Raw genomic sequence first — 23,408 nt, forward strand, 5'->3', positions numbered from 1 at the left:
TAGTTGTTGGTCTTCTCTCACTCTCGAAATTACTTGGTATTCCTATTTGTCCCCCAAGGATGGTTTCTGAGAATAGAAATCCCTCCCTTTTTTGCTGAAGGGGGAGCTATGGGTGTGAAGCTGACATAATATCAGACTTGCCTGATGTGTTGGTTAGTTTTGTTGGACTTTTTTTTTAATGTCATAAGAGATGGATCTGTGAAGGACGGCAATGGAAGAGAGATGTTAGAATATTTAGGCGATGTTAAATAAGAGCAATCGATAAAGATTTAGTAGCAAAAGAGAAAAAAATTAAATTCCTTGGTATATACTTTGTATTTACTTAGTCGTGTACCTGCTATATCTCCCCAGTAGAAGGGAAGCTCCTTGAGGTCGGGACCATATTAGTTCCATCTTTATTTCTTCAGCTTCTGGATCAGTGCTTTGCAAATCGAAGGCGCTTAATTATTGCTGGTTATTTGCATCTGTAAGCACCTGAATACAACTGCCGGGGCCCAAATCTTCCCGAAGACCCAGATGGCTCAGGCTCTACTCCCCGCCTTCTCCGCCCTCCCACATCTGGAGCGCGAGCCCGTCAGCGGGGTCTTCCTGCCTTACCGACATCGGAGCCCTCTGCCCGGAGTCCCCGGAGCTCGGCATGGGGGCCGGGCTCCTGCCCTCCGCTCCTCTTCCCTGTCCCAAAGCCAGAAAGTCTGAGCCATGGAGCGCTGACAAGCCGGCTCTGGAAGCGCGAGGCTGGAGTTAAGCCCGGTGGGGTTCAGGCTTGCTGGGCCGGGAGGGTGGAGCTGCACAGCCGACCCGGGAGGGCCAGCCGGCGGGACGCCTCCTCCTCCCCACTCCCCCGCCCCAGCGCCCTCCCTCCCCCCTTCTTCCCCTCCCCTGCGGACGCTGGGGAAGCTGTTTTTCCACTCGCTCGCTCACACACGCTTTTCCATTCTTTATCTATGTCTTTTGGGGTTTAAACTTTCTCTAAGCGTGGCGGCCTTTCATCCCCCGCCGGGCCTCCGGGATCCTCCCCAGCGGAGCCCCCACTCCAGCCTGGGCCCACAGGAAGCCCCGGCCCGGACCCAGCAAATCAAAACCCCCAAACTGAGCCTCCCGAGACACAGAGGAAGCGACTGCTGAGCGCGGGCAGGCGGCCGTCGGGCGTGGTGGCCGCTGCCTGTGCCCGCTGGCCAGCCCGCTCTGCCGGGTGGGGGCTGCCCCCAGGACTCACGCCGGGCACAACTCCACAGGTGGGAGTCCAGACCGCCCCCCAGCCCCAGGTGAGTGACCGAGCCCATCCAGCGGTTGGGGCTGTGGCGCCTTCTCCATCCCCCAGTGCTCGTGAGGGCTGGGGCTCCGAAGAGCGGCCTGTCGAGTCCTGGCTTTGGGCTGCACTCCCCTCCCGGGCACGGCCCTCCTTCCCCGGACAGGCGTTTGGACCCTCAGAACAGGCAAGCTTAGGGTGAGCTGCGAGGAGGAGAGCCGGGGGTGGGGGTGGGGTCTCTTCCATCTCCAGTGCCCTCACGGAGCCTCCGCAGAGAGAACGCGGGAGGCTCTGCCGGCTCGGAAAGGGGAGAGGACCCCAGGGGGGCCTGGGGGCAGGGTGTGGGGATCGACTCCGCGGCCTGGGGCCCCTATCCCAGCCCTTCCCACAGGGAGCCCCAGAGGAGCCCAGGAGAGCAATGGAGAGGCCAAGGCAAAGGACTGAAGTTTAGCAGCACAGACTTCTGAGGAAGGCCCTTGGGGCAAGGGGGGGGGATGGGCCCCCCAGGGAAACCTGGAAGGGAACTGGGAAGTGGAAGAGGGAAAGTGAAACTGCCTCTTTTTTCTTTGGGGGGGGGGGGGGGGCGGCTCATGAAGGGTAGAGGCCCAACAGGGCCCGGACCCTTATTCTCTTGGGGGAGATGAACGGTCCAAAAGTGGTGGTGGGAGTGTGGGTGCTTTGCTCTCACAGCCCTGGCACCCATCTGGTCAGTCGTGGCTCCCCCCCTCCACTGCCACCTTCTAAGAAGCACATGTGGGCCCTTAGGTCTCCCTGGATGATTTGTAGAACTCGAGGAAGAGCAGCTTCTTCCTTCCTCCCAGACCTCAGACAAGGGGGAAGATAACACTTAACCCTTAGCAGGGCAGGCCTGCCTGAGCGAAATCTGCGCAGGACTATTTGTTATTTGGGAATAGGTTCCTGGGGAATGATGGCTGGGACTCCCCAAGAGATCATTTAAATGCATAGAATCAAACAAAATCAAGTATTAAGGAGTAGTTTTTGGTTATGTACATAATGTAGGGTGTTTAAAATACAAACTAGATGAGTTTAGGGAGTTATAGTTTCCTATGCAATTTATTGTCTTTTTTTTATTCCTTGTATGTTGAGATAATTCTTTGTTGGTTATTGTCATGTTCACAACAAAAAAACAAACTTAAAACAATTAAAGACAGAGAAGCCCGCAGAGAGTAGGGCCCAGAGGAGAGCAGGGACCTCCCTCAGCCCAATTTCTCAGCCATAACCTTAGAGAGAGTAGTTCTGAGAAGTAAAGCATTGGCACCACACAGGGGGAGGCAGGTACCCAAGTGCTGCTCCCAGCTTCCCAGTTGCCTGGGCCTGGATGTTTTCTGCATCCTTGGGGTACAGATGGGGCCTAGTTCTTCTCTGTCCTGCCTGGGGCAAGAGAATGGGGTGGGAGAAAGTGGCCTGAGGTTAAGGCCCAAGGAAGAGCTTTGCAGAGTCCCAGGGAGAGGAGGCTGAAGTTGCCCCCAAAAGAACTGAAAACCCTGTTAGCTCAGCCCAGCTCCTAATGATCTCAGCCCCATCGTAGGAACTCAGAGCCTCAGAGGAGCTGGTCCCCTTCATTATACAATTCTTTGGAAATAATATTCCTCTGCAGCACAGTATTTTTTTTTTTAATGATGGATTCAGACTCAGAATCTGAGTTCAAATGCTGGCTCTGCCACAAGCAGAAAGATGCTTTGCAGGGGGCAGCTGGGTAGCTCAGTGGATGGAGAGCCAGGCCTAGAGATGGGAGGTCCTAGGTTCAAATCTGGCCTCAGACACTTCCCAGCTGTGTGACCCTGGGCAAGTCACTTGACCCCCATTGCCTAGCCCTTGCCACTCTTCTGCCTTGGAGCCAATACACAGTATTGACTCCAGGATGGAAGGTAAGAGTTTAAAAAAAAAAAGAAAAAGAAAGATGCTTTGCAAAGTAAGAAAAGAGAGGACTGAGAAGTCCTTTAAAAAAAAAAAAGCCCTTACATTTTGTCTTAGAATCAATACTCAATATTGGTTCCAAGATGGAAGAGTGGTAAGGATTAGGCAATTGGGGAAGTGTCTGAGGTCAAATTTGAACCCAGGACCTCCAGTCTCTTGGCCTGGCTCTATCTACTGAGCCACCTAGCCACCCCAATTCTGTTACTTTTCTATCATATGTTTCCATCCTGCTCAGTCACACAGCATTAATGCAAGTGCTTTCTGTGTCCCCAGCACTATGCTATATGCCAGGAATACAAAGAAATGCAAAACAGGTCCTGCCCTCAAGAAGCTTACAATCTAGTGGCTTCCCAGAGGAGTCATAAACCAGGAGCTCCAGACTGGCTCTGCCTTTGACAGCTTAATCTTGTGTAATCCTTCCAAGTCCCTGAGTTTCTGTTTCCTCATTTGCAAAATAAGGATCATAACACCTGCCCTGCCCATCTCTTAGGGTCATGGTGAGGATAAGACTGCTTTGGAGAGGATGAAGATGTGTGTAAATGAGATAGTTATTTTCTTTCTTTTCGTATAACCCTGAGAAATAGGAGGGGAGAATTAAGGATTTCACAGATGGCGGTGCTAAAGTCTGTAAAGGGGAAGAAGGGACTTGCCCAGGGTCACACATTCTATGAAAAGGAAACAAAGTCTTCCAGCCCCTAACTTGAGGTATTGGACCACAGGTCCCCTGGTTAACTTTGTCCCTTTTTCCCAGGAAAAAGAGGGTCTAATATCTGAATTCACTCAGCCCCCTCCTCTTCATTTCTGCAGATTAAACCACTTGGCTCATCACCATGGCGGCCCTTATTATGGAGAATTTCCGATTCCTGTCACTCTTTTTCAAGAGCAAAGATGTCATGATCTTCAATGGGCTGGTGGCCCTGGGCACGGTGGGAAGCCAGGAGCTCTTCTCCGTGGTGGCCTTCCACTGCCCCTGCTCTCCAGCCAGAAACTACATTTATGGGCTGACGGCCATCGGGGTCCCCGCTCTGGCCCTCTTCCTCATCGGCGTCATCCTCAACACTCACACGTGGAACCTGGTGGCTGAGTGTCAGCTCCGACGGGCCAAGAACTGTTCAGCTGCCCCCAATTTCCTCCTCTTGAGCTCCATCCTGGGCCGTGCTGCCGTGGCTCCGGTGACCTGGTCCGTCATTTCGCTGCTTCGAGGAGAGGCGTACGTCTGCGCCCTCAGCGAGTTTGTGGACCCCTCATCACTGACCTATGAGGAGGGAGGCTTTCCCCGGGAACATGCAATTGAGGTCTTAGCCAAGTTCCCCTGCGGGGAGGCCCCGGCCAACTTGTCAGGCTTCAAGGAGGAGGTGAGCCGCAGACTCAAGTATGAGTCCCAGGTAAGTCATTTTTGTGGAGGTGCAGTGGAGACGGGTTTGGCTATTGGCAAAGGGTCTGAGATATTCCCTCCCATACCTCTTCAGGAGCTGGCACGCTGGGCTGGAAGGCATAGTAGGTGCTGCTGGCAGAATCAGAACCTTGATTCATAGAAGCATAGAATTCCACCTTACTCTGAGGACTTTCCCTGATGTGACCCTTAAATACCAAGTGTCTAAGGCAGGATTCATAGTCCACGCTCCAACTTTCCTAACTGGGGGCTCTGAGCTAGAGCAATGTCACATAAGTGCAGAGTGGCTCAGGAAGCATTCATAGCCAGTGCTCCAATTGAATAACTTTCCTAACTGGGGGCTCTGAGCTAGAGCAATGTCACATAAGTGCAGAGTGGCTCAGGAAGCATTCATAGCCAGTGCTCCAATTGAATAACTTTCCTAACTGGGGGCTCTGAGCTAGAGCAATGTCACATAAGTGCAGAGTGGCTCAGGAAGCATTCATAGCCAGTGCTCCAACTGAATAACTTTCCTAACTGGGGGCTCTGAGCTAGAGCAATGTCACATAAGTACTGAGTGGCTCAGGAAGCATTCATAGCCAGTGCTCCAATTGAATAACTTTCCTAACTGGGGGCTCTGAGCTAGAGCAATGTCACATAAGTGCAGAGTGGCTCAGGAAGCATTCATAGCCAGTGCTCCAACTGAATAACTTTCCTAACTGGGGGCTCTGAGCTAGAGCAATGTCACATAAGTGCAGAGTGGCTCAGGAAGCATTCATAGCCAGTGCTCCAATTGAATAACTTTCCTAACTGGGGGCTCTGAGCTAGAGCAATGTCACATAAGTGCAGAGTGGCTCAGGAAGCATTCATAGCCAGTGCTCCAACTGAATAACTTTCCTAACTGGGGGCTCTTAACTAGTGATTGTATTAATAACCTTTTTGATAAAGACTCCCTAAATAGACCCTGTGGATCTGAGGGGCATTATATTGTTCCTACACCAAAAAATCAAACTTTTTTTTTTGTTTTGAACAGAGCATAGCTAATTAAATCTCCAGAGAGAGGCGGGAGAAGGAAAAAAAGGTCACACCCTAAACTAACACTCTCACCCTCCCCTAGGAGAGAGGCAGGCAAGGAAAAATCCTGGAAAGGCTTCAGCTCCGCTACTGTTGGGTGGAGAGGAGGGAACATAAAGGATCGAGTACCAGCCTGCCAGTTCTACCCTCCAGGGTTGGAAGGGAATGCTCAGTGCTAATGAAGCCATTTTCATGGTTCCCAGTCATTTTAAAGAGCAGGGAAAATGGCTATTCTTTGGTCACACATTGTTCCTTTGACTCAACCGACTGACTCTGGGCATTGACTGACTCTGGGCTCAGAATTGGGTCCAATTTAAAAAAAAAAAAAAAGAGGAGGCAGCAAGGTGGCTCAGTAGATTGAGTAAGGCCCAGAGATAAGAGGTCCTGGGTTCAAATCTGACCTCAGGCACTTCCTAGCTGTGACCCTGGGCAAGTCACTTAACCCCCCATTGCCTAGCCCTTACCACTCTTCTGCCTTGGAACCAATACATAGTATTGATTCCAAAATGGAAGGTAAGGGTTAAAAAAAAAATTGAACTTGTGATTTTATTGGTGTAGTAATTACTGGTAGGAAATTTGCACCAATTGTTCTTCCATTTAGATGGGGGGGGGGGGCGGCAACTCAAGGTAAAGTGACTTGTCCAGAGTCATTTTTTTTTAACTTTACCTTCCATCTTGGAATCAATACTGTGTATGGTTCCAAGGCAGAAGAGCAGTAAGGGCTAGGCAATGGAGGTTAAGTGACTTGCCTAGGGACATACAACTCAGAAGTGTCTGAGGCCAGATTTGAACCTAGGACCTCCCATCTCTAGGCCTGGCTCTCAATCCACTGAGCTACCCAGCTGCCCCCTCCAGGGTCATTTAGATACTTCCCCAGCATCCAGGTCTTTCTGATTCTGAAGTTTATTGTCTAACCTCCATTCCTTAATGGCTTTTCAGACTGATTTTTAATCCTGCTCATGGACTGACCTGACTGTGGCCCAGATGGTCACTCGGCCTAAGCCACAGACTGAAGGGTTAACCCTGGCCAGGTACCACACAGATGTTTACTTGTTAAAATGGACCCACAAGAGACAGCTAGGTAGCTCAGCAGATAAGAGTGCCAGGCCTGGAGACAGGAGTTTCCAGGTTCAAATCTGACCTCAGATACTCCTTAGCTGTATGACCCAGGGCAAGTCACTTAACATCATTTGCCTAGAGTTGTTAAGGGTTAAAAAAACAAAACTAAAAAATCTAAAAAGAACCCCAGATAGCAGCCTATGCCCTGCTGGGGACGGAGCTGGGATAACGTGTTTTAAGTGAGATGACCTGGTGATTGATTACAAGCCGACATCAAGGATTCCTGGCTTAGGAAATGCTGAATTGGATCTTGCCACATTCTTTCTTCTATCCCTTTCCTTCTCCTTTGGATGGCTCTGGATGGAGCACGCATCAGCGGAGATGCAGCAGGATGGGGCAGATGCCGTCTGGGCTCGGAATTGGGTCCAATGACAAACTTTGATTAAGCTCTTACCACTAAAAGCCCAGCGTTCCAATTCTTCCTCTGATACTTCCTAGCCGGGCCACCCTAGGTAAAGGCACTTTGCCTGTCTGTTTCATCACCTGTCAAATGAGTAAGACGGATGACTTCTAAGGCCCTTTTCAACTTGAACTACATTGACTAGGCCAGGCGAGAACAGACGGGCAGACAGACACAGGGGACAGACAGGCAGGCCCTCTCAGATCTGAAGATGAGGAAAAGCAGAGGAACGAGATGACAGAGTGAAAGCAAAAAAGGATTCACATAGTCCCAACTGTCTGTTCCAACTTCCCATTCCACAGAACAGCAAACCCAGATCAGAGAAGGTAACTGACGTTCTAGTTCTGCAGCTAATGATTGTCAAGCCAGGACTCGAATCTCCAACCCCAGCCAAGGGTGGCTTTTACTGAAGCTCCGCTCGGCTCCCCTCCTTGAGGTCCTCGTGGGGGGGGAGGAGGGGATGTGGTTGGCGGCTCCTTTTGGGGACCAGGGAAGACCCCACCTCACGTCTCCCTCCTCTCTCCGGCCCAGCTCTTCGGGTGGCTGCTGATTGGCACGGTGGCTATCCTCGTCTTCCTCGCCAAGTTACTGAAGCATTGCTGCTCCCCGCTGGGCTACCGCCAAGAGGCATACTGGGATCAGTACCGGGCCAACGAGTCCCAGCTGTTCCAGAGAACGGCGGAGGTCCATTCCCGGGTGTTGGCCGCCAACAACGTGCGCCGTTTCTTCGGCTTCGTGGCCCTGGACAAAGACGACAAGGAGCTGGTCCAAGAGTTTGTTGTGGAGGGGACCCAGCCGAGGCCCCAGTGGAATGCCATCACCGGGGTCTACCTGTACCGGGAGAACCAAGGCTTCCCGCTCTACAGTCGACTGCACAAGTGGGCTCAGGGGATAATGGGGAATGGGACTGGGCCGGACAACCTGGAGATGGCTTTCCTGGCTTCCTAGTGTCGCAGGCATTCTTGCCATCCCACGCCTGTTTGAAAATGTGCAGCAGCGACTTCTAAAATCCCAGAGCTGCCCACGGGCACAAAGGGCCTGCGCCCAAACCCAGGACCTAACAGAACTCGGCTGATTCTGGGTGGATCAGAGGAAGCTGTTTTTACTAGTGTTACTAACCGGCCATCAAAGAAGGCTAAAGGGTGGTGGTGAGGACGACCGCACCTGGAGGGTGACCGAGCTTGGGGAGAACCTGGGGGGCAGTGCAGCTGGCCTGGGAAGGGCACTCCTGGCACGACAGAAAGTCTGTCCCATGCCAGCGTGCTGGATCAGCAACTTTACAGGAGCTTTCCGTCTTTTCCAAAGAATAGCAACTTCTTAATCCTGGGACACCAGAAACGGAAGTCCCTTCCATGCCCCACGTGGGCTCCTTGTGAGAATGAAGGGCAGAGGGCAGTTAACTTGTGTCTAAGTGCCAGGGGGTCTGGATGACCATCTTTGGAAGGGGAAGGTCTGAAGACCTGGGGAGCCCCTAGAGTAAGCCACTCTCCCAGGGTGCCCACTTTTCTATTTTTAAACATTTTTGATAAACATTTTGCTGTAACTTTTCATGTGTGTATGTGCACTCCTTTGCCGTTCCCAAATGCAAGAGAAGACAGAAGATAGGCCCTTCTGAGAAATCAGGGGTTTGGAGTTGAGGGGCAGCAGCACTCCTACAATTCAAACCTCTTCTGTTTAGAGGAAAGAGGCTATGGGCATGGGGGTGGGAAGCAATTTGACTAGTTATGTGGGGCTAGGCCCCAAATCTGACTGCCAGGCGGTGGCAAGGCTCATCCTCCTCTCCCACATGGCCACCCTAGGATCTGAGATCCTAAAATCCAAGTAGCACTCATTCCTGGAGAGGAGGGTCCACTTTCTCCACATTTTGGCTTCTCTCTTCTCTCCAGGTCCTGCCAAATGCAGACCGACACACACTCTTCAATTATGTATGTTACAGAAAAAGGTTTTCTTATTCACATGGTATTTCAGGCTCAGCCAGAACCAACTTCTATTTTCCCCGAGGCCAGAACAAGAAACCAGCTTCCCCGGAGAAGGAAGCTCTGTAACCTTTAAGAAGCACTTCCTCCATTGTCTGGAGACTGAGTCAGGGGAAGAGGCTCCTTACTCAAGTGGTCTAGGGACACTTTCAGGCATGCACTAAAGGCATGGATACATGCCTCAGGGTTCACCTTCATCAGGGAATATGGGGTGAGGAACACCCTGTCTCTGTCCCTTCTTTCTGAGGAACTGCCACTCTTCTCACAAGGTCTCCAGGGGTCAGGGAGCTAGTGGCTAAGTGGATAGAGGGCCAGGCCTGGAGATATAAGATCCTGGGTTCAATTATGGCCTCAGACACTTCCTAGATGTGAGATCCTGAGCAAGTCACTTAATATCCATTGCCTAGCCCTTATAGCTCTTCTGTCTTGATGCTAAGATGGAAGGTAAGGGTGGTGGTGGTGGGATTCCAAGGGGAGGGCCCAGGTTCCCCATTGCTATGGTGCTCTCCTTGCCCTAGCAGATTGCAAGTAAGCCCTAGAGGAAGGCAGGTCTACACAAAAGGGTGGGCGGGGGTGAGGGTGGGGTGTCTTTGATCTGGTAGGAGTATCGAAAAGAAATCATAGCCTGGTGATTCCTGGTTTTCCTTATGTCCTTCTGAGGATATCATAACGGATGAAATGAAAGCCTGATGAGACCCCTGGAAGTCATCCTCTACCACTACCATTTTCTAGAGAACAATAAATACTTTACAGAGCACTTTCTTCAAGACCACCCCAGTGAAATTGCCAGCCTGAGGATTTTCATCCCCACTTTAAAGATGGATGAACAAGTTGATTTAACTCAGACTTCAAATAGCAAGTCCTCTTGGCTTAGACCACATTTCCAAGGAAGGCTGTATAGGATGGGTTGTTCAAACTGTGCACCACAACCCAGTTTCTTGGGAGACTGTCAGTCAACCAGGAGCTGATTGACCATGAAACAAAAGGTTAGAGGAACTGCCCTTCAGCATTATTAGGAAAGGAAGTAGGGAAAAACAAGCTGGTTCATTTTTTTTTTAAAAGAGATCTACCACATTTTTTTTTGTTTTAAATTTTTACCTTTTGCTTTTACATCCTCTTTCACAATTCATCCTTCCCCCTCTTCCACCTAACCATTCCTTATAACAAGTAAAAAAAGTTCAGAGAAATTATGATACATTGTCCATGCTTCACATATGGCCCATTGTTCTGTACACACACGTGCGCACACGCACGCGCACACACACACACACCCCCCACACGAGTGCGCGCTCACATTCTGACAAGGATGGGTCACACCTGGTTTTCACAGGGCTACCCTGTGTTATTGAACTTAAATAAAACCTTTACAGCTCCCTCCCCCCTTCATGTCTTTTAGAAAAATACATGTCATGTCCTCCCTTCAGGAGGCTTGCACAGCCTGGCTTGGTCCTTGGATCAGTGACTAGCTTTCAGCAAGAGTGCCCGTGGCCTCCACATAGGCCAAGGCCTTCTCCTTGACAGCTTGCACCGTTTCAGCTGTGCCATGCTGTTTCTCATAGTCCAGGTAGCGTTTGAAGAAGAATTTCATCCGCTTGGGGGCCAGGCTCAGATGTACCACTCGCTCAAAGATGTCCCTGGGTGACAAGAACAGAGGGTTCAGGAGAACTGGCAAACTGGATCTCCAGTCAGAACTCATCCATACTGCAGAAGCTCTGTGACACAGGCACTTGGGAAAACTTGGTCTTGCCCTGAATAAACTGAGAGCGGGCTTGTTGGGCCTGGGTGATGAGGATGGGGCTGCAGGCGAAGGACCAGGAACCCTGCATCCCAGGCCCAGCTCTGCCCTTGCTAGTCAAGCGACCTTGCATAATGTAGCCCTCATCCCCATGCCCTGCCCCAAGGAAAGCTGCTAAGTACAAAATGGTCTTGAGAAAGTGCTAGAAATGAAAACTGACACAGATAATTATTAGGAGAGCCCAAGTTTTCTGGCTTCTAGCTAAGTGAACCCATGTTGCTTCCCAAAGCCAAAGTGAGGTTCCTCCCTTTGGGCAAAATCCCCTTCTGATAAAAAGCTGGCGCGCCATAAGCACAGGGCCACCTCACTATACACTCCAAAGAAAGAAATAAACATGCTCGAGTGCTTGGTTGCCTTAGAGCCAATGGGCCTTCTCCCTCCTCACTCTTAAGGCTGGCTTGCCTTCTTTCCCTCCCCCCTACTTACCGGGCTTCCTTCTGGCTCCCGTACTTAATGATCATGTCAATGTAGACAGACCAGACGTCTGTGCGCTTTGGGTAGCTGCTAAGTGTGGTCTCAAACATGGCCTTGGCTCGTTCTGCATCCCCCAGCTGGAACTCCAGCTGGGCAAATTTGGAGATGACATCCACATCTGCAATGGGAAGGGTGACTCAGACACTCAGCCCACCAGCCAGAGTCCTTTCTCTTAATGGATCAAGCTGATGGGAAAGAATGCCCACTCCTACTCCTTGGTCACTGTTCCCTTTCGGAACAACAAAGCCTTATCTGGGATTCCTAGGTATGTTAAGGAGGTTGGGAAGGTAGAGGCCAGGATGGATCCTACCATCATTGGCAATTGGGCCGCTTTACCCTAACCCATGGACCATCTTGACAAAGTGGCTGAAAGTGAGGATTAATTCTGTCATCCTCATCCTTGGGAACTAAGAGACTCTGGGAAGGTGAACCATATAGGCAAAACCAAGAAATACATAAAGGTTACCCTGGCAAGGATACCATGCCAAATGGAAGGATCTTTCCTAGGGAAGAGAGAAGGACAAGAGGGACAGAAAGGCCTTACGTTCTTTCTGCGGCAGACAATTGAAGGATCGCTGCAGCAGGCGGTGATTGGCATCAGCCTGGCCCCTCTGAAGGAGGAAGGCACCATATCTGATCCACACGGTCTTCTCTTGTCGGAAACGTTTCAGCATCCGACTGTAGAGTTCTTCAGCTGCCTGGGAGAAGGAATGAGAAAACCAAATGAAACCCAGACATGCTCTACAGATTTGAGGGGGCTGGGAAAGGGCGTGAGAGAGAGCTGAGATCACTCCTTCCAGTCCACATGGCTTTTGTGCCCACTGAGAAGTGCCTAAGGAGATGCAAGAAGGACAAAGAGGAGAAGGTGCCGGGGCTGGAGAGGGGCTTTCCTCTCCTGTCCAGAGTACACTATAAAGACACAACTGGAATTCTGTTGACACCTTCACCCCCAAACCACTTCCACACCTAACAAGAGGAAGGAGATGGATTCTTCCAATTTTATAGATAGGGATGATGAGGTATAGGATTGTAAAATAATTTCCCCAAAGTTACAGTGACAATTGGGGACATAGCTGATGCCAGAACCCAGGATTCTCAACATCTAGCCCTGTCTTTGTGATGCCCACTGGGTAGGTTCTGTCTAGAGCAGGGAAAGAAAAGAGACTATTCTAGGACTTGAAGGGAGACATTTCCAACCAAGAGGCTGGCATACATACCTGGTACTTCTCTGATTTGGTGTAGATGTCAGCCAGTTGGAAGTAGACCTTCAAAGGCTCACAGTATTGCACAGCCCGCTCAAAGACCTTAGTCAGGGTCTCCTTTGAGCCATACATGTTCTCCAGATTCATCAGGGCCACCCACACATTCAGCTTCTCCTGCTCTTCTCTGGAGTTGCAGAGGGAAAGCAGGATATAGAAGAGTCAAGACTCAAGCTCTAGTCCAATGCACCTCTTTTTTTTGCCTCTTATCTGGAGGCTAACTACTGATGCCTGAAATATAAATTAAAACTGTTCCCACCACTACCACCACCAATAACCCTTAGATCTCCCATACCTCCTCAATGTCAGGGAAATAGGCTTAGATATCAATTCTGAGTACTCCCTGCCTCCCAAAACTTTACATAGAACCCTGGATCTTTAATTTCCTGGATATGGGCCCATTTTCTATTGTTTCCTGCTGGATCCAATTCAGCTAGAAGAGAACACCCAATACCTCTTAGGTCCTAAAACAGATCTTCCCTGGAAGAAGAGCCTCATTATGGATTAAGGGGGTCTCAACCCCCAAACACAAACATCTCTGTAAGCTAGCATCTCTTACAGATTTATCACAATCTACTTTGTATCATGTTTTTTTGCATTTATGTCTATGAGATTAAGAGCTATAAGACCGTTCCTATGTTTCACTCCTCCTTGTTCTTTTCACAGACAGAGAAAGTATTGGCCCAGCCCTCCCATCTATCCCTCAGGCCCATTCCCTAACCCAGGCACTCAACAACCTGTAGTGTAGGGTATCCACAAGCCACATTTAGGGAGGAAAGTATGGAGCAATCAACAGTGTGCAGAGTACCTGCCAAACCATGACTCCCCACCTCCTCTGTGGGAGTTACCAGGAAGAAGCCTCTTTACCTGAAGGAGATGGACTTAAGAGCCCTCTCAGCCACAGCTCGGGCCTTCTCAATCTCTGTGGCATGCAGGTGGAAAGCCATATACTGCAGCCAGAGGATGGAGCTGTTGGGGGAGCTCAGGACCAGTCTGTCAAAATCGTCCGCAGTCTCAGGCTTCCAATTTGGGTCCATGAGGGCTGCCTCAATTCGTGACAGCTCCTTCTCTGCCTCTTGCTTCTCCAACTCCTTGCCTTTCTTGCTTTTCTTTAGCTATGGAGGGAGTGGGTGAAAGTAATTGGTGGCATCTAGGGAAGCACATGGATAGCCTGGAAGGCATCCAACCCCTCTTGCTGCCCTGGCCTCCTGAGAACTCAGTCCCCACTTCTAAGCATTCCAATCAATATTATTAGTGTGTCTACTACTCCCAAGCCCAACCCTGGTGCCCCAAAACTATCATGTTGTCAAATCTTCCCATGATGGGGGAAGGAGGACTTTGAGCCCAAAGGCTCATACTGAGTTGAGTATGAAGCTTCCCATGAGGTCTCTCAGTTTCAGGAAACAGATTTAGTTCCACCCTCCCCTCCAAAGTTTCTAAAGCAAGACAACCCCCTCCCTTTTCGGAAAGCATTCCTTAGAAAGACCATCTAAAAAAGACCCAGGGGAAGACTGAACCGTGGCTTGGCTTGCTTCCTCATCTTCGCTGTCCGAACTGTCCTCTCGGGGTGGCATGGCTGGGGCCAGTGTATCCAGACTCACGTCCCAAGCAAAGCCCGAAGATAGCTGCAGCCTGGGGACTTCTGTGGGCTTGGTCTGCTTCTTCTGTGAGAATCAGAGAGAATCTGAGGCCTAATGTGTAACTCTGACCAGACAGTGCCTCAGCCTCCCCAGTCTTGCCAAATCACCCTCACCCCCACCCCTATCCTGCCATCTCCTGACTGGTCAAACAGCATTTATCAAATGGTGATCTGCTGACAAGAACAAAGATGAGAAGGCACCAACAGGTTGTAAACTACAGTGCAGCCAGGATACCTGATCTGTGCACAGAAATGCACAGGGACACAAGGATCATCACTTTTTAAGACTTGGTTCTGATCTTACTGGATACCATCATCATTCACATTTAAATGAAGGTTAAGGTTTGCATGACTACCCAGTGAGGTGTGTGCTATTATGTTCCGGATAAAGATATGCAGGCCCCTGAGTTAATGATTTCCGGTGGGATACAAAGCTGTCTGGGAGTGATTAGAACCCAGAACCTTTCAGACTTGAAACCTAGTGTTTTGTTTTTTAATTGGGGTATGGGAGGGAGCAGGGTGTAGATGAATGATCTCATTGATTTATGAAACTCTACTAGTAAAGCTGATCTGTAAACTCTTAGTTGGAAAGTCTTAGCTAAACAATGGGCTCAGCACCCAGAGCCACTAAGTACCAGATACAAAACTTAAACGTAAACCTGACTTCAAGGCCAATCAAATCACCATTCAGCCCTGTAACTGTGATCTTCAGTTATAGATGAGAAAACTCCAAGTCAGGGATGGGAAGTGAGTCCCGAGGACATACATACAGCTAGTGAGTGATGCTTGGGTCTCCTGCCTCCTAATTCATTCCCTCTTGAGGGTCCAATAACCTTTCTTACCTTGGACTGCTTAAATCTCTTCTCTTTCTCCTCCTTATAATTAACTTCAACTCCGCTATCATCTTCTTCCAGTGGATGGCTTTGCTTTTTCTTCTTGCTCACTATCTCCTGGGACAAGGCAAAGAATGGAAATGAAAGTGACTGGTTCATTCATTCACTTGACATTCAATGTCACTTATCCCTAAGAATTCTCAAGGCAAATCCCAAATGGCATCTGAGCAGTAGGGCTCCATGACCCCATCTCTGACCTCCTGGAAAATGACAACAGCAGTCATGGATATTCAGCTCTACATGGGGTACCTTCCACCCATGGCCTTCTCCCCAGTATATAGAATGTACACCACAAGGCTCCTCTTTCAATGCTTTCTTTTTTTAAAGGACATCTCCTTCACTCAAGGAAGTACCTGTTCTCTTTCCACCTCTGGTACCTTCCGCTTCCCTTTATTTTCTGCCTTCTCTCCTGGCCTGACAGAGGGCGTTTGCAACTCCTGTTTCTGTTTTGCCCCAGGTTCTCTGTGTGGCTGACTCTGGTCCTCCTGTTTCTGTTTTGCTTGGTGCATCTCCTCTTTTGTCTGACACTGCTTCTCCTTCTCTTTCACCAGCTGCTTCTGTTTCTTCTTCTTCTCTTTCATCAGCTGCTTCTGTTTTTCCTTTTCCTCTTTCATTAGTTGTTTCTGTTTCTCTTTCTTCTCTTTCATCAGCTGCTTCTTTTCCTTCTTCTCTTTCAGCTGCTGCTTCTTTTTTGTCTCAGAGGCACCATGATCTTCCTCCTCTTGTTCCAATTTCCGCTTCTTCTTTGGCTGATTGCTGAGCAACTCCCTTTCCTGGTCCCGTGGTGGCAGGCCCAAAGATTCAGGAAACACATCTGGCTTCCCAGTGTCCTTGGGGAGGAAGGACAGATACAACAGGTTCTGTTTCCGGTTCACCCTAGATGGACAAGAAAGATGGAATAGCATAAGCAAGAGAGGAAAAAGGGAAAACAAACAGGAACAAAGACAAAGGGACTCTTCTTGTGCTTGTGCCCTGCCTCAGCTGAGCTAGAACAGAACTTACCAAGAAACTTCCTGTCATTTACTGTCTGCTGCAGCTAGGACTCTGGGGGTGTGGTCAGTATGGGGGCAGTCAGATGGAAACATCTGAGGCCTGTAGCTGGGCTAAGTCTCCATACCTGCCTAGAGCTAGAGTCAGAGGACCCCAAGCAAAGTGTCTACTTTGGTCTGTACTTTAGATTCGCTCTGGCCACAACTCTCTTTGTAGAAATTTCCCCAGAGTTGGTCTGGGCTTCAAGAAGGTTGCTTACCTCAGAATCACAAGAAAAAGGGGGCAGGGAACAGCTTACTGACAAGGGCTGGGAATTAGCACAGCCTCTGCCTACTTCCACTCCTACCTCAAGACCTTGGCTGAGAGTAGCTTTCCTTCTGGGAGGTAGGTTTGGTACAAAGCTCGGTCAAACGGGAGGTATGTGGTAACATGCTGGTACTTGACCCGGCCCACAAGTGTGGGGCTAATGCTGTAAGAAAGGAAAGACAAGACTATAAATTTAGGGGAAACCTTGGTCATCCTGGAAAAAGGAGACAACTTTGGCAAGGCTCAAGATGGAGCAAAGACGCCCAGGTGCCTTCTGAAAAGGAAAGGGCTCCTTTTGCAGAAGGGAAATTGTGGCAAACAGGAGACACAATCTGCCTCCCCACTAGGACTTCCCAATAACTTCCATGAATGATCAAAGAGGAGCCTAGAGAATTCCCTTCTCTGAGATCCCCTAAAAAGAGGTTTGGTAAGTGTAAAAACAGTTCTAGGAGACAAGAGGAACATGCAAAAAGGTCCTAGACCCATGTTGTCAAACCTATGACTGAAAGGGGACCCCCTCCTCTTCTCTACCTGTGCCTGAGGACATTTCTCCCGATCACCTGCTCCTCTGACCAGCAGCCCAATGGGAGCACTTTCTCCCCTCCCATCTGGGGTAATAGGGTGGCTCACATGTGGCGTGAGGGTGCAGTTTGGGTACCTGGCCTCTAAAAGGTTTTTTGTAATAGCCCTAGGGGGTCCTCTGAGTCACACCTCTCACCGAAAAAATATCCCCTGCTTTTTGATGGCCTCCACGTAGCCCCGGAGGAGCTGCCCTTCTTTAATGTCTTTCATCGAGGTCACTTCAGGGTCTTCTATTTTGCTTTTCATCTTAGGATTTGTTCTAAAGGAGAGAGACAGAGGCAGGGAGAGAGAGAGGCTTAACTCCAAACTGCTTTTTGTGCCATTCTTCCTATGTGAAAGTGAAACTCTTGGCCTGTCAATGGGGCATACAATTTGAATTCCAGCTCCAAGTGAGGATTGCCTACACTAATGCATTAGGCAGTCTCTTGCCCCATCTCTTGTCTAGTCCTTCTTATAATCAAGGGCAGAGAAAAAAGCATAGATCTGACCATGTTGCTGCTACTCTAGAAGTTCCAGCAGATCCCTAGTTCCTATAGGATAAAATAAAAACTGCCTTTCATAATCTAGCTCCAACCTATCTTCCCAGGCCTATCAGTATTCTGGCCAAACTAGCCAACTCAGAATCTGGCACAATATCCCATCTTCTCTCTCTGTCCCATCTCCCCATGACTGGTATGGTTCCCCCTCCCCCCCCAATCTCTGCCTCTGTAATTCCTTGCTCTCTTTCAGGCTCAGTTCAAGTAGTACCTGCCTTCCCTGACTCTCCTAGTTGTTAGAGCCCTTTCCTGAAGCTCATTTGTAACTGATCTTTACCTTGCTTTTTATGTTCTATGAACATGCCATTTCCCTCCAGCAGAATGTCTAGAGGGCAGGAATGATTTTGGTTTTGCCACTGTATCCTTACTGTCTGGTACATAGAAAGAAGTCTCTTAATAAATATCAACTAAAGACAGAAAAGCTGACCCCATAACCTTGGCATTATTGGCATCACATTTTAACCACTAAGGAAATTGCCCAGAGAATGATCCTTCTCCCTCCCACAGTTTAATTATATCCCCAGCTTGGGCTTTTCTAGTTTTTTGACCCCCTGAATTCAGGTGGCCCACAGTATATCCTGAAACCAGACAACTTTTGTCCTTGAGGAAAAACCCTCAATAACTGGCATACAGCGTGATGCAATTAGAACAATCCTGGCTTCTTCACCCCAAAGAACCAAAAAAGGGCCCAAGGCAGCAAGGAGCTAAAAGGAACTCAAGTTTCTCTAAACCTGGACAACTAAATCAAGGGAGTGATCATCAACACCTTGTCCCCACCCCACAAGAATCCCAGACCAAAAGTCTACCTGGACTGTCGTAGTGACAGAGTCAGGATACGGTCTTTGTTGGACAGCACACAACACCTGAAAGGAGGAAAAAAGAATGAAACCTAGAGAATTTAGTGACCACACAACTAGGATACAGGGGAAAAAAAAATCCAAAGCCCTCCAGACTACACATTTGCAGGACTCACCCACTAGATGACACTCAGAATCCCAATAGCTACCTCCTACTTCTGGCTCTGACCCACTCCACTTCTCTCAGTAAGCTCTAGTGGTTCCCCCCATTCCTACCTTCTGCAAAAGACTCTCCAACCCCTCCTTGATGGTGCCCCTCAAGACTTCCTCCTAACCATCCTGCGCACATCTTGCATGTACAGAGTCCTTGGACTTTTTGTACCCTATTAGAAAGTAAGCTCTTTGAGTAGAGACAGAGATGGTGCTTTTGCCTTTCTTTGGATTCCCAGTGGAGGGAAACAGTGGATAGCATGCAGCAAGTGATTAATAAATAGCTGTTAGCAAAAGCACTATGCAAAATTAAAGTGCTTTAACAATAGACATTATTATGCCATTTTCATTTTTGGATTTGCGACCCCAGAGTCAGTGTATCACAGGGCCTGGAATAACATAGGAGCTTAATAAATTCTTATTGAATTTTATCATTAATAATGTTGCAAATTGATTGAGAGAACTAGACTCTAGACCCACCTCTGTTTGAGATCTATGGGGATGCCTCAGGTCAAGTCATTGCCCCTGCATGAGCTTCAGGTTCTGGCTCTCATAAGGGAGGGGATGACCCACTTAGCCTTCCTATCCTATAACTCTATGCTAAGGCCTTCTAGGAGTTTATATTCTCATTGAGAAGACAGGGCTAAAACAGAAATACCCAGGGAAGGGAGAAGAACAGAGCAATAGGCAGAGAGCAGAAGGCCAATCAGTCTCACCTGACAATCTTCTCTGGGTGGAAGCCTTCCAGGGGCTCCTCAAGATAAGAGTCACTCAGATCAAAGATACTAGCTTTCCCAATTCTCCCAAAGGGGAAGATGACTTCCAGTCCTTCTTTGGGGATCACCTTCACCACACGGCCCAGGGCTACTTCTCCTTCCTCCAACTTAAAAGGACCTGAGAGGAGAGAACTGGTCTCAGATAGCAGGAAGAAACAGAGCAGATAAAGGGGTCAAGAAGAGCAGAGAAGACAAGCATTCTGAGAATCAGTCCTCTCCTATGACCCAAGGCCAGGCTCATGTTTCTAGAATCACAGTCACAAATATTGCTGGAAAGCAGAAGTGGCCTTCCCTGAGCTGAAGCTTTGAGGTGTGCCCACATTAGACTCCTCCTCCAACAAGAGAAGCACATCCTTGTCCCTATCCCATCCAGGAGTTGAAGGCCACTTTCCTGACCCAGCCAGGGGCTGTTCCATTGTCATACCTATGAGAGACAGGTTAAGGAAGGCCTTCGGAGATTCTGGACCAACCACAATTGCACTCAGGGCTTGGCCAATCTTAAATTTCTTCTCTGGATGCTTCAGAACCTAGATGAATAAGAACTCTGATTCAATTCAACAAAATTTTGCTACGAGCAAAAAAGCACTCTGCTAGGTTCTGGAAATCCTTAAAAAATTGTGATAGAATTCCTGCACTCAGAGCTTAAAATCTACTGGGGGAAGGGATAACATATGAAAGTAAATATAACACAGGGCAGGAAGTCATGGGGTCAAAGGAAGATTAGAAGGTGTGTGCTGGAGGAAAATCTGAGATTAAAAAAATTTTTTTTTCTTTTACTGAAGAAGGGATTAAGAGAACCCAATCTGGGGAAGCAGGGAGGTGGCACTTGATTTGAACTAAAGATGAAAAGAATTCTAAATGGTAAAGGAGTGTATTCCAGACACTAGGAAACAATGTCATGTTCAGGCAATAGCTACTAGTTCTATATCTTGGAACATAAAAGTTTAGATCTCATCTGGTCTTCACAACTATCATGGGAAGTAGGTTTTAAGGAGTAATGAGGAAAAAAGGTAACTGGACTTCAACTGTGGGGGGGCCTCACGTGTATTTTATCCCAGAGGAATGGGGAACGACAGAAAGTTCTGAGCAAGTGACTGACATGATCAGATCTCTGGTCTTAGGGAAATTATTTTGGCATCTGTGGGGGGCAATAGATGGATTGCAAAGGAAAAAGGCTAGGGATCAAAGAGACCAGTCAGAACACCCTTGCAATAATCTAGGCAAAAGGTGATAAGGGTCTTATCTAGGGTGGTAGCAATGAGCCTGGAGAGGACACAGAAGTCAAAGGTGACTTTCCAGGATTGTTCAAGCCCATGTGACCTTGAGGACAGTGGTGAAGATGAGGGGAGGGGGTAGTACTTAAAGCTTTGGGCATGTCCAGTCAGGGGTGGCTGCAGGACATATAGGGCTAATGTCTACCAGGTGGTGTAGGATTAGAGTTTAAGGGAAAGCAGCTGCGTATATAGACCTGAGATTTGCCTATGCCAAGGTGGTGTGGCTGAATCCATGAGAGTGGCTGAAAGCACTAAGGTCAAAGAATGGAGAAGAGGAAACCAGGAGGAGAACTTATGCTTGACAGATTAAAGAGGATGATCAAATACATATAAAGAGCAGAAAAGCAATGTTATAGAAGCCAAGGAAGGAGAGAGAAAAATCTTTTTTTGCTCCTCCCCAAAATGGAGTATTCAGAAGACTAGTAGGGATGGACACCTCTCATTCCCTAATGTTGTAGCGAACACAGAATTCTCTAGATGCATACACAAGAACACTAGAAATGTTCCCAGATGTGGAGGGTTCCCAGACCTCCTATCCACAGGTGACAGATACACAGACCTTGAAACTGAGAGAGGTCAGCAGCTGAGGAATTCTTCCCCGGATGTCAGAAGTAATCTCCACCTCAAGCCATTTCTTGATTACATTGAACTAGAAGACAAGGGTAGGGAGAGAAGAGAAAAACAGGAGGGGAGAGGTCATGTGAAAGCTGTCTCCCTTTTTGTTGTGTAGTAAGAGCCGCAATCTTTGGGAACTATAACCAATTCCTTCAAATGAAATACCAGAGCCCCCAGGAAAAAAAGCAGAAAGGAATCTTTTCCCTCTCCTTTGCCCCTGACTATTGCCCTTCAGGGATTTCATTTTAAATAGTGTGCTTCAAATGACAGAGCATAGGCAGGCACAGAGAGGCTGCAATCTACAGTGACTGAATGTTTACACTGATGAGAGCCTGGAACAGTGATGGCAAACCTATGGCATGTGTGCCAAAGATGGCATACAAAGCACTCTCTATGGGCATGCACACCAACCTTCCCATCAATCCTCCCCAGAATTCATTACTAGAAAGGCAGAGAGACTTGGGTAGAGCTTTCTTCCCCCTCTCTGCCTGAGGTCAAGGACATTCCTCACTTCATCTGTCCCTCTGCCCAGCAGCCCAATGGGAGCGCTCTCTCCCTCCCCTGTGTGGGAGGGGTGTCTCTAAAGGGTTTGCCATCACTGGCCTAGAACCATCTGATTCTTTCTAGAACATCAAGGATCTGCCCTAGCAGCTCACTGCCTCAATAAAAGTGGAGTTGCTTTTCTTAGTGCTTTGTCTGACTGACTAGTCCTCACCCCTGATATGCACCCCCCCCCCCAAAAGAGCAGACCAGCCTCAGTTCCTTTATGTTCCCTTTTTCAAATGTACATAAGAATGTTATTCCACCTCTGGGGGGTAGGGTGAAAAAGAATGTCTTTTATTTACAAATTCTATACTTTCCAGAGAGCTTTATCAAGATGAGTCCCAAGTTCAAGTTTTAATACATCTTTTAAGGTCTTGCTCAAATCTTACCTGCTCTATAAAGCCTCCCCCAAGTGCTTCTGCCCATACTCTCCACAGCCTCCTTTGACCTTTCCTTGCAGAGATAGTCTGTACCACATGGTTTAGTACTTTACACTTGCTATCTGGCACTGACTTCTCATTTTTTTTAACACCTTAAGCCTTATGTCCCCAATTAGACTTTAAACTCACAAGTGCATGGACCACATCTTGTTCTTTCCACTGATGGCCCAAGCAAGAGTTGATATCAAACTCCTATGAAGCTCCCAAACATAATTCTTGCCTTGGTTCTATCTTTTCCTCATCTATACTCCCTTTCCTTCAACCCCCAAGAGGACACTAGTACTAGGATATTCACCTCACCTTTCTTATAACTCCCCCCTTCCACCCTCTGGTCTCCCAAAGACGACACACTGATACCAGGATGTTCATCTCACCTTTCTCATAAAACAGACCACCGTTTGGCCAGGAAAATACTGCTTGAGCTTCTCTGTGGGGCTAGAGGACTGAGTGCTGGGGTCACTGCTGATGTTTTTCTCAAGCTCACTGTTTGCACACAGGCAGATAGGAAACAAAATGATTGATTTAATGAGGGAAGAAGCCAGTCTGAAAGGCCCCTTAAAATAGTACCAGGCCATATACTACACCCTCACCCCAACTTGTCCACTCCTGAGAAAATCCCTCATAATATCAAAATGAGGATAGCCTTTTCCAGTTCACTTCCACAGGTCTACATGAACTAAATAAAAAAATTTTAAAAAGCCTCTCTTTCTTAATTGCTTAAGAAAACAAAAACTTTTTCATGATAATTTCTAAGATGTCTTTCTCCTCTCAGAAAGTACAAGAAGGAGTTCGGTTTTAACCTGCCCACTTTTCTAATCACAAAGACTGAAACTGTTCATTTAAAAAAATGAAAGGAAGGCTTAACTAGAACAAGGAAAAAGGATCTTAAGAAGCAGAGAGAAAACCTAAACTTTGTAAGGAGACTAAGAAAGGGGAAAAACATGACACACAGAAGAGAAAAAGTGTTTCCTCATTTATAAAAATGAACTCCATGATCTTTTTGATTAAATATGGTGCTGAAACCTAAACTGGGGAAAGTGTGAAAAAGAAAACTATAACACATTATCTCCCAAGTTATATTTATGCAAAGATAGCAAAATATTAGCAAAGAGGTACTAGCAACATATGCAAAGATGGTTCAATATTTTGTT

General features: G+C 48.1%; 2 protein-coding genes across 3 annotated transcripts in view; one reads left to right on the forward strand and one right to left on the reverse strand.

Annotated features, from left to right (window-relative positions):
* Nucleotides 1-1,126: 1,126 nt before the first annotated feature.
* CALHM2 (calcium homeostasis modulator family member 2) lies at nucleotides 1,127-8,700 on the forward strand. Of its 2 annotated transcripts, none has more exons than XM_007479083.3 (3): nucleotides 1,127-1,265; nucleotides 3,995-4,572; nucleotides 7,684-8,700. In XM_007479083.3, exons 2-3 carry the CDS (start codon nucleotides 4,018-4,020, stop codon nucleotides 8,098-8,100), a joined length of 972 nt encoding a protein of 323 aa, XP_007479145.1. In that variant the 5' UTR covers nucleotides 1,127-1,265; nucleotides 3,995-4,017; the 3' UTR covers nucleotides 8,101-8,700. The 2 variants fall into 2 exon arrangements, with proteins under 2 accessions (XP_007479145.1, XP_007479146.1); XM_007479084.2 differs by lacking the exon at nucleotides 1,127-1,265 and adding an exon at nucleotides 1,323-1,447.
* Nucleotides 8,701-9,807: 1,107 nt separating this feature from the next.
* Nucleotides 9,808-23,408, reverse strand: part of PDCD11 (programmed cell death 11) — a 42,110-nt gene continuing 28,509 nt past the window's right edge. Inside the window, exons 22-36 of the mRNA XM_056804536.1 lie at nucleotides 22,632-22,740; nucleotides 21,219-21,308; nucleotides 19,810-19,912; nucleotides 19,326-19,503; nucleotides 18,409-18,465; nucleotides 17,203-17,325; nucleotides 16,525-16,647; nucleotides 15,542-16,064; nucleotides 15,138-15,245; nucleotides 14,174-14,320; nucleotides 13,524-13,771; nucleotides 12,615-12,783; nucleotides 11,942-12,095; nucleotides 11,350-11,515; nucleotides 9,808-10,762 (exon numbers count right to left, since the gene is read on the reverse strand). Coding sequence (XP_056660514.1) covers nucleotides 10,591-10,762; nucleotides 11,350-11,515; nucleotides 11,942-12,095; nucleotides 12,615-12,783; nucleotides 13,524-13,771; nucleotides 14,174-14,320; nucleotides 15,138-15,245; nucleotides 15,542-16,064; nucleotides 16,525-16,647; nucleotides 17,203-17,325; nucleotides 18,409-18,465; nucleotides 19,326-19,503; nucleotides 19,810-19,912; nucleotides 21,219-21,308; nucleotides 22,632-22,740 — 2,470 coding nt within the window. The 3' untranslated portion in view covers nucleotides 9,808-10,590. The remainder of the gene's footprint in view (nucleotides 10,763-11,349; nucleotides 11,516-11,941; nucleotides 12,096-12,614; nucleotides 12,784-13,523; nucleotides 13,772-14,173; nucleotides 14,321-15,137; nucleotides 15,246-15,541; nucleotides 16,065-16,524; nucleotides 16,648-17,202; nucleotides 17,326-18,408; nucleotides 18,466-19,325; nucleotides 19,504-19,809; nucleotides 19,913-21,218; nucleotides 21,309-22,631; nucleotides 22,741-23,408) is intronic.

This window comes from Monodelphis domestica, chromosome 1 (assembly GCF_027887165.1).
Source record: "Monodelphis domestica isolate mMonDom1 chromosome 1, mMonDom1.pri, whole genome shotgun sequence".
NCBI classification, from domain to species: Eukaryota; Metazoa; Chordata; class Mammalia; order Didelphimorphia; family Didelphidae; genus Monodelphis; species Monodelphis domestica.

What these genes read in the sequence shown, in the direction of transcription:
- CALHM2 (XM_007479083.3), top strand. Translation starts at nt 4,018, where the DNA reads ATGGCGGCCCTTATTATGGAGAATTTCCGATTCCTGTCACTCTTTTTC. An exon ending in GACTCAAGTATGAGTCCCAG is followed by an intron (nt 4,573 to 7,683) that starts GTAAGTCATTTT and finishes TCTCCGGCCCAG; the next exon opens with CTCTTCGGGTGGCTGCTGAT.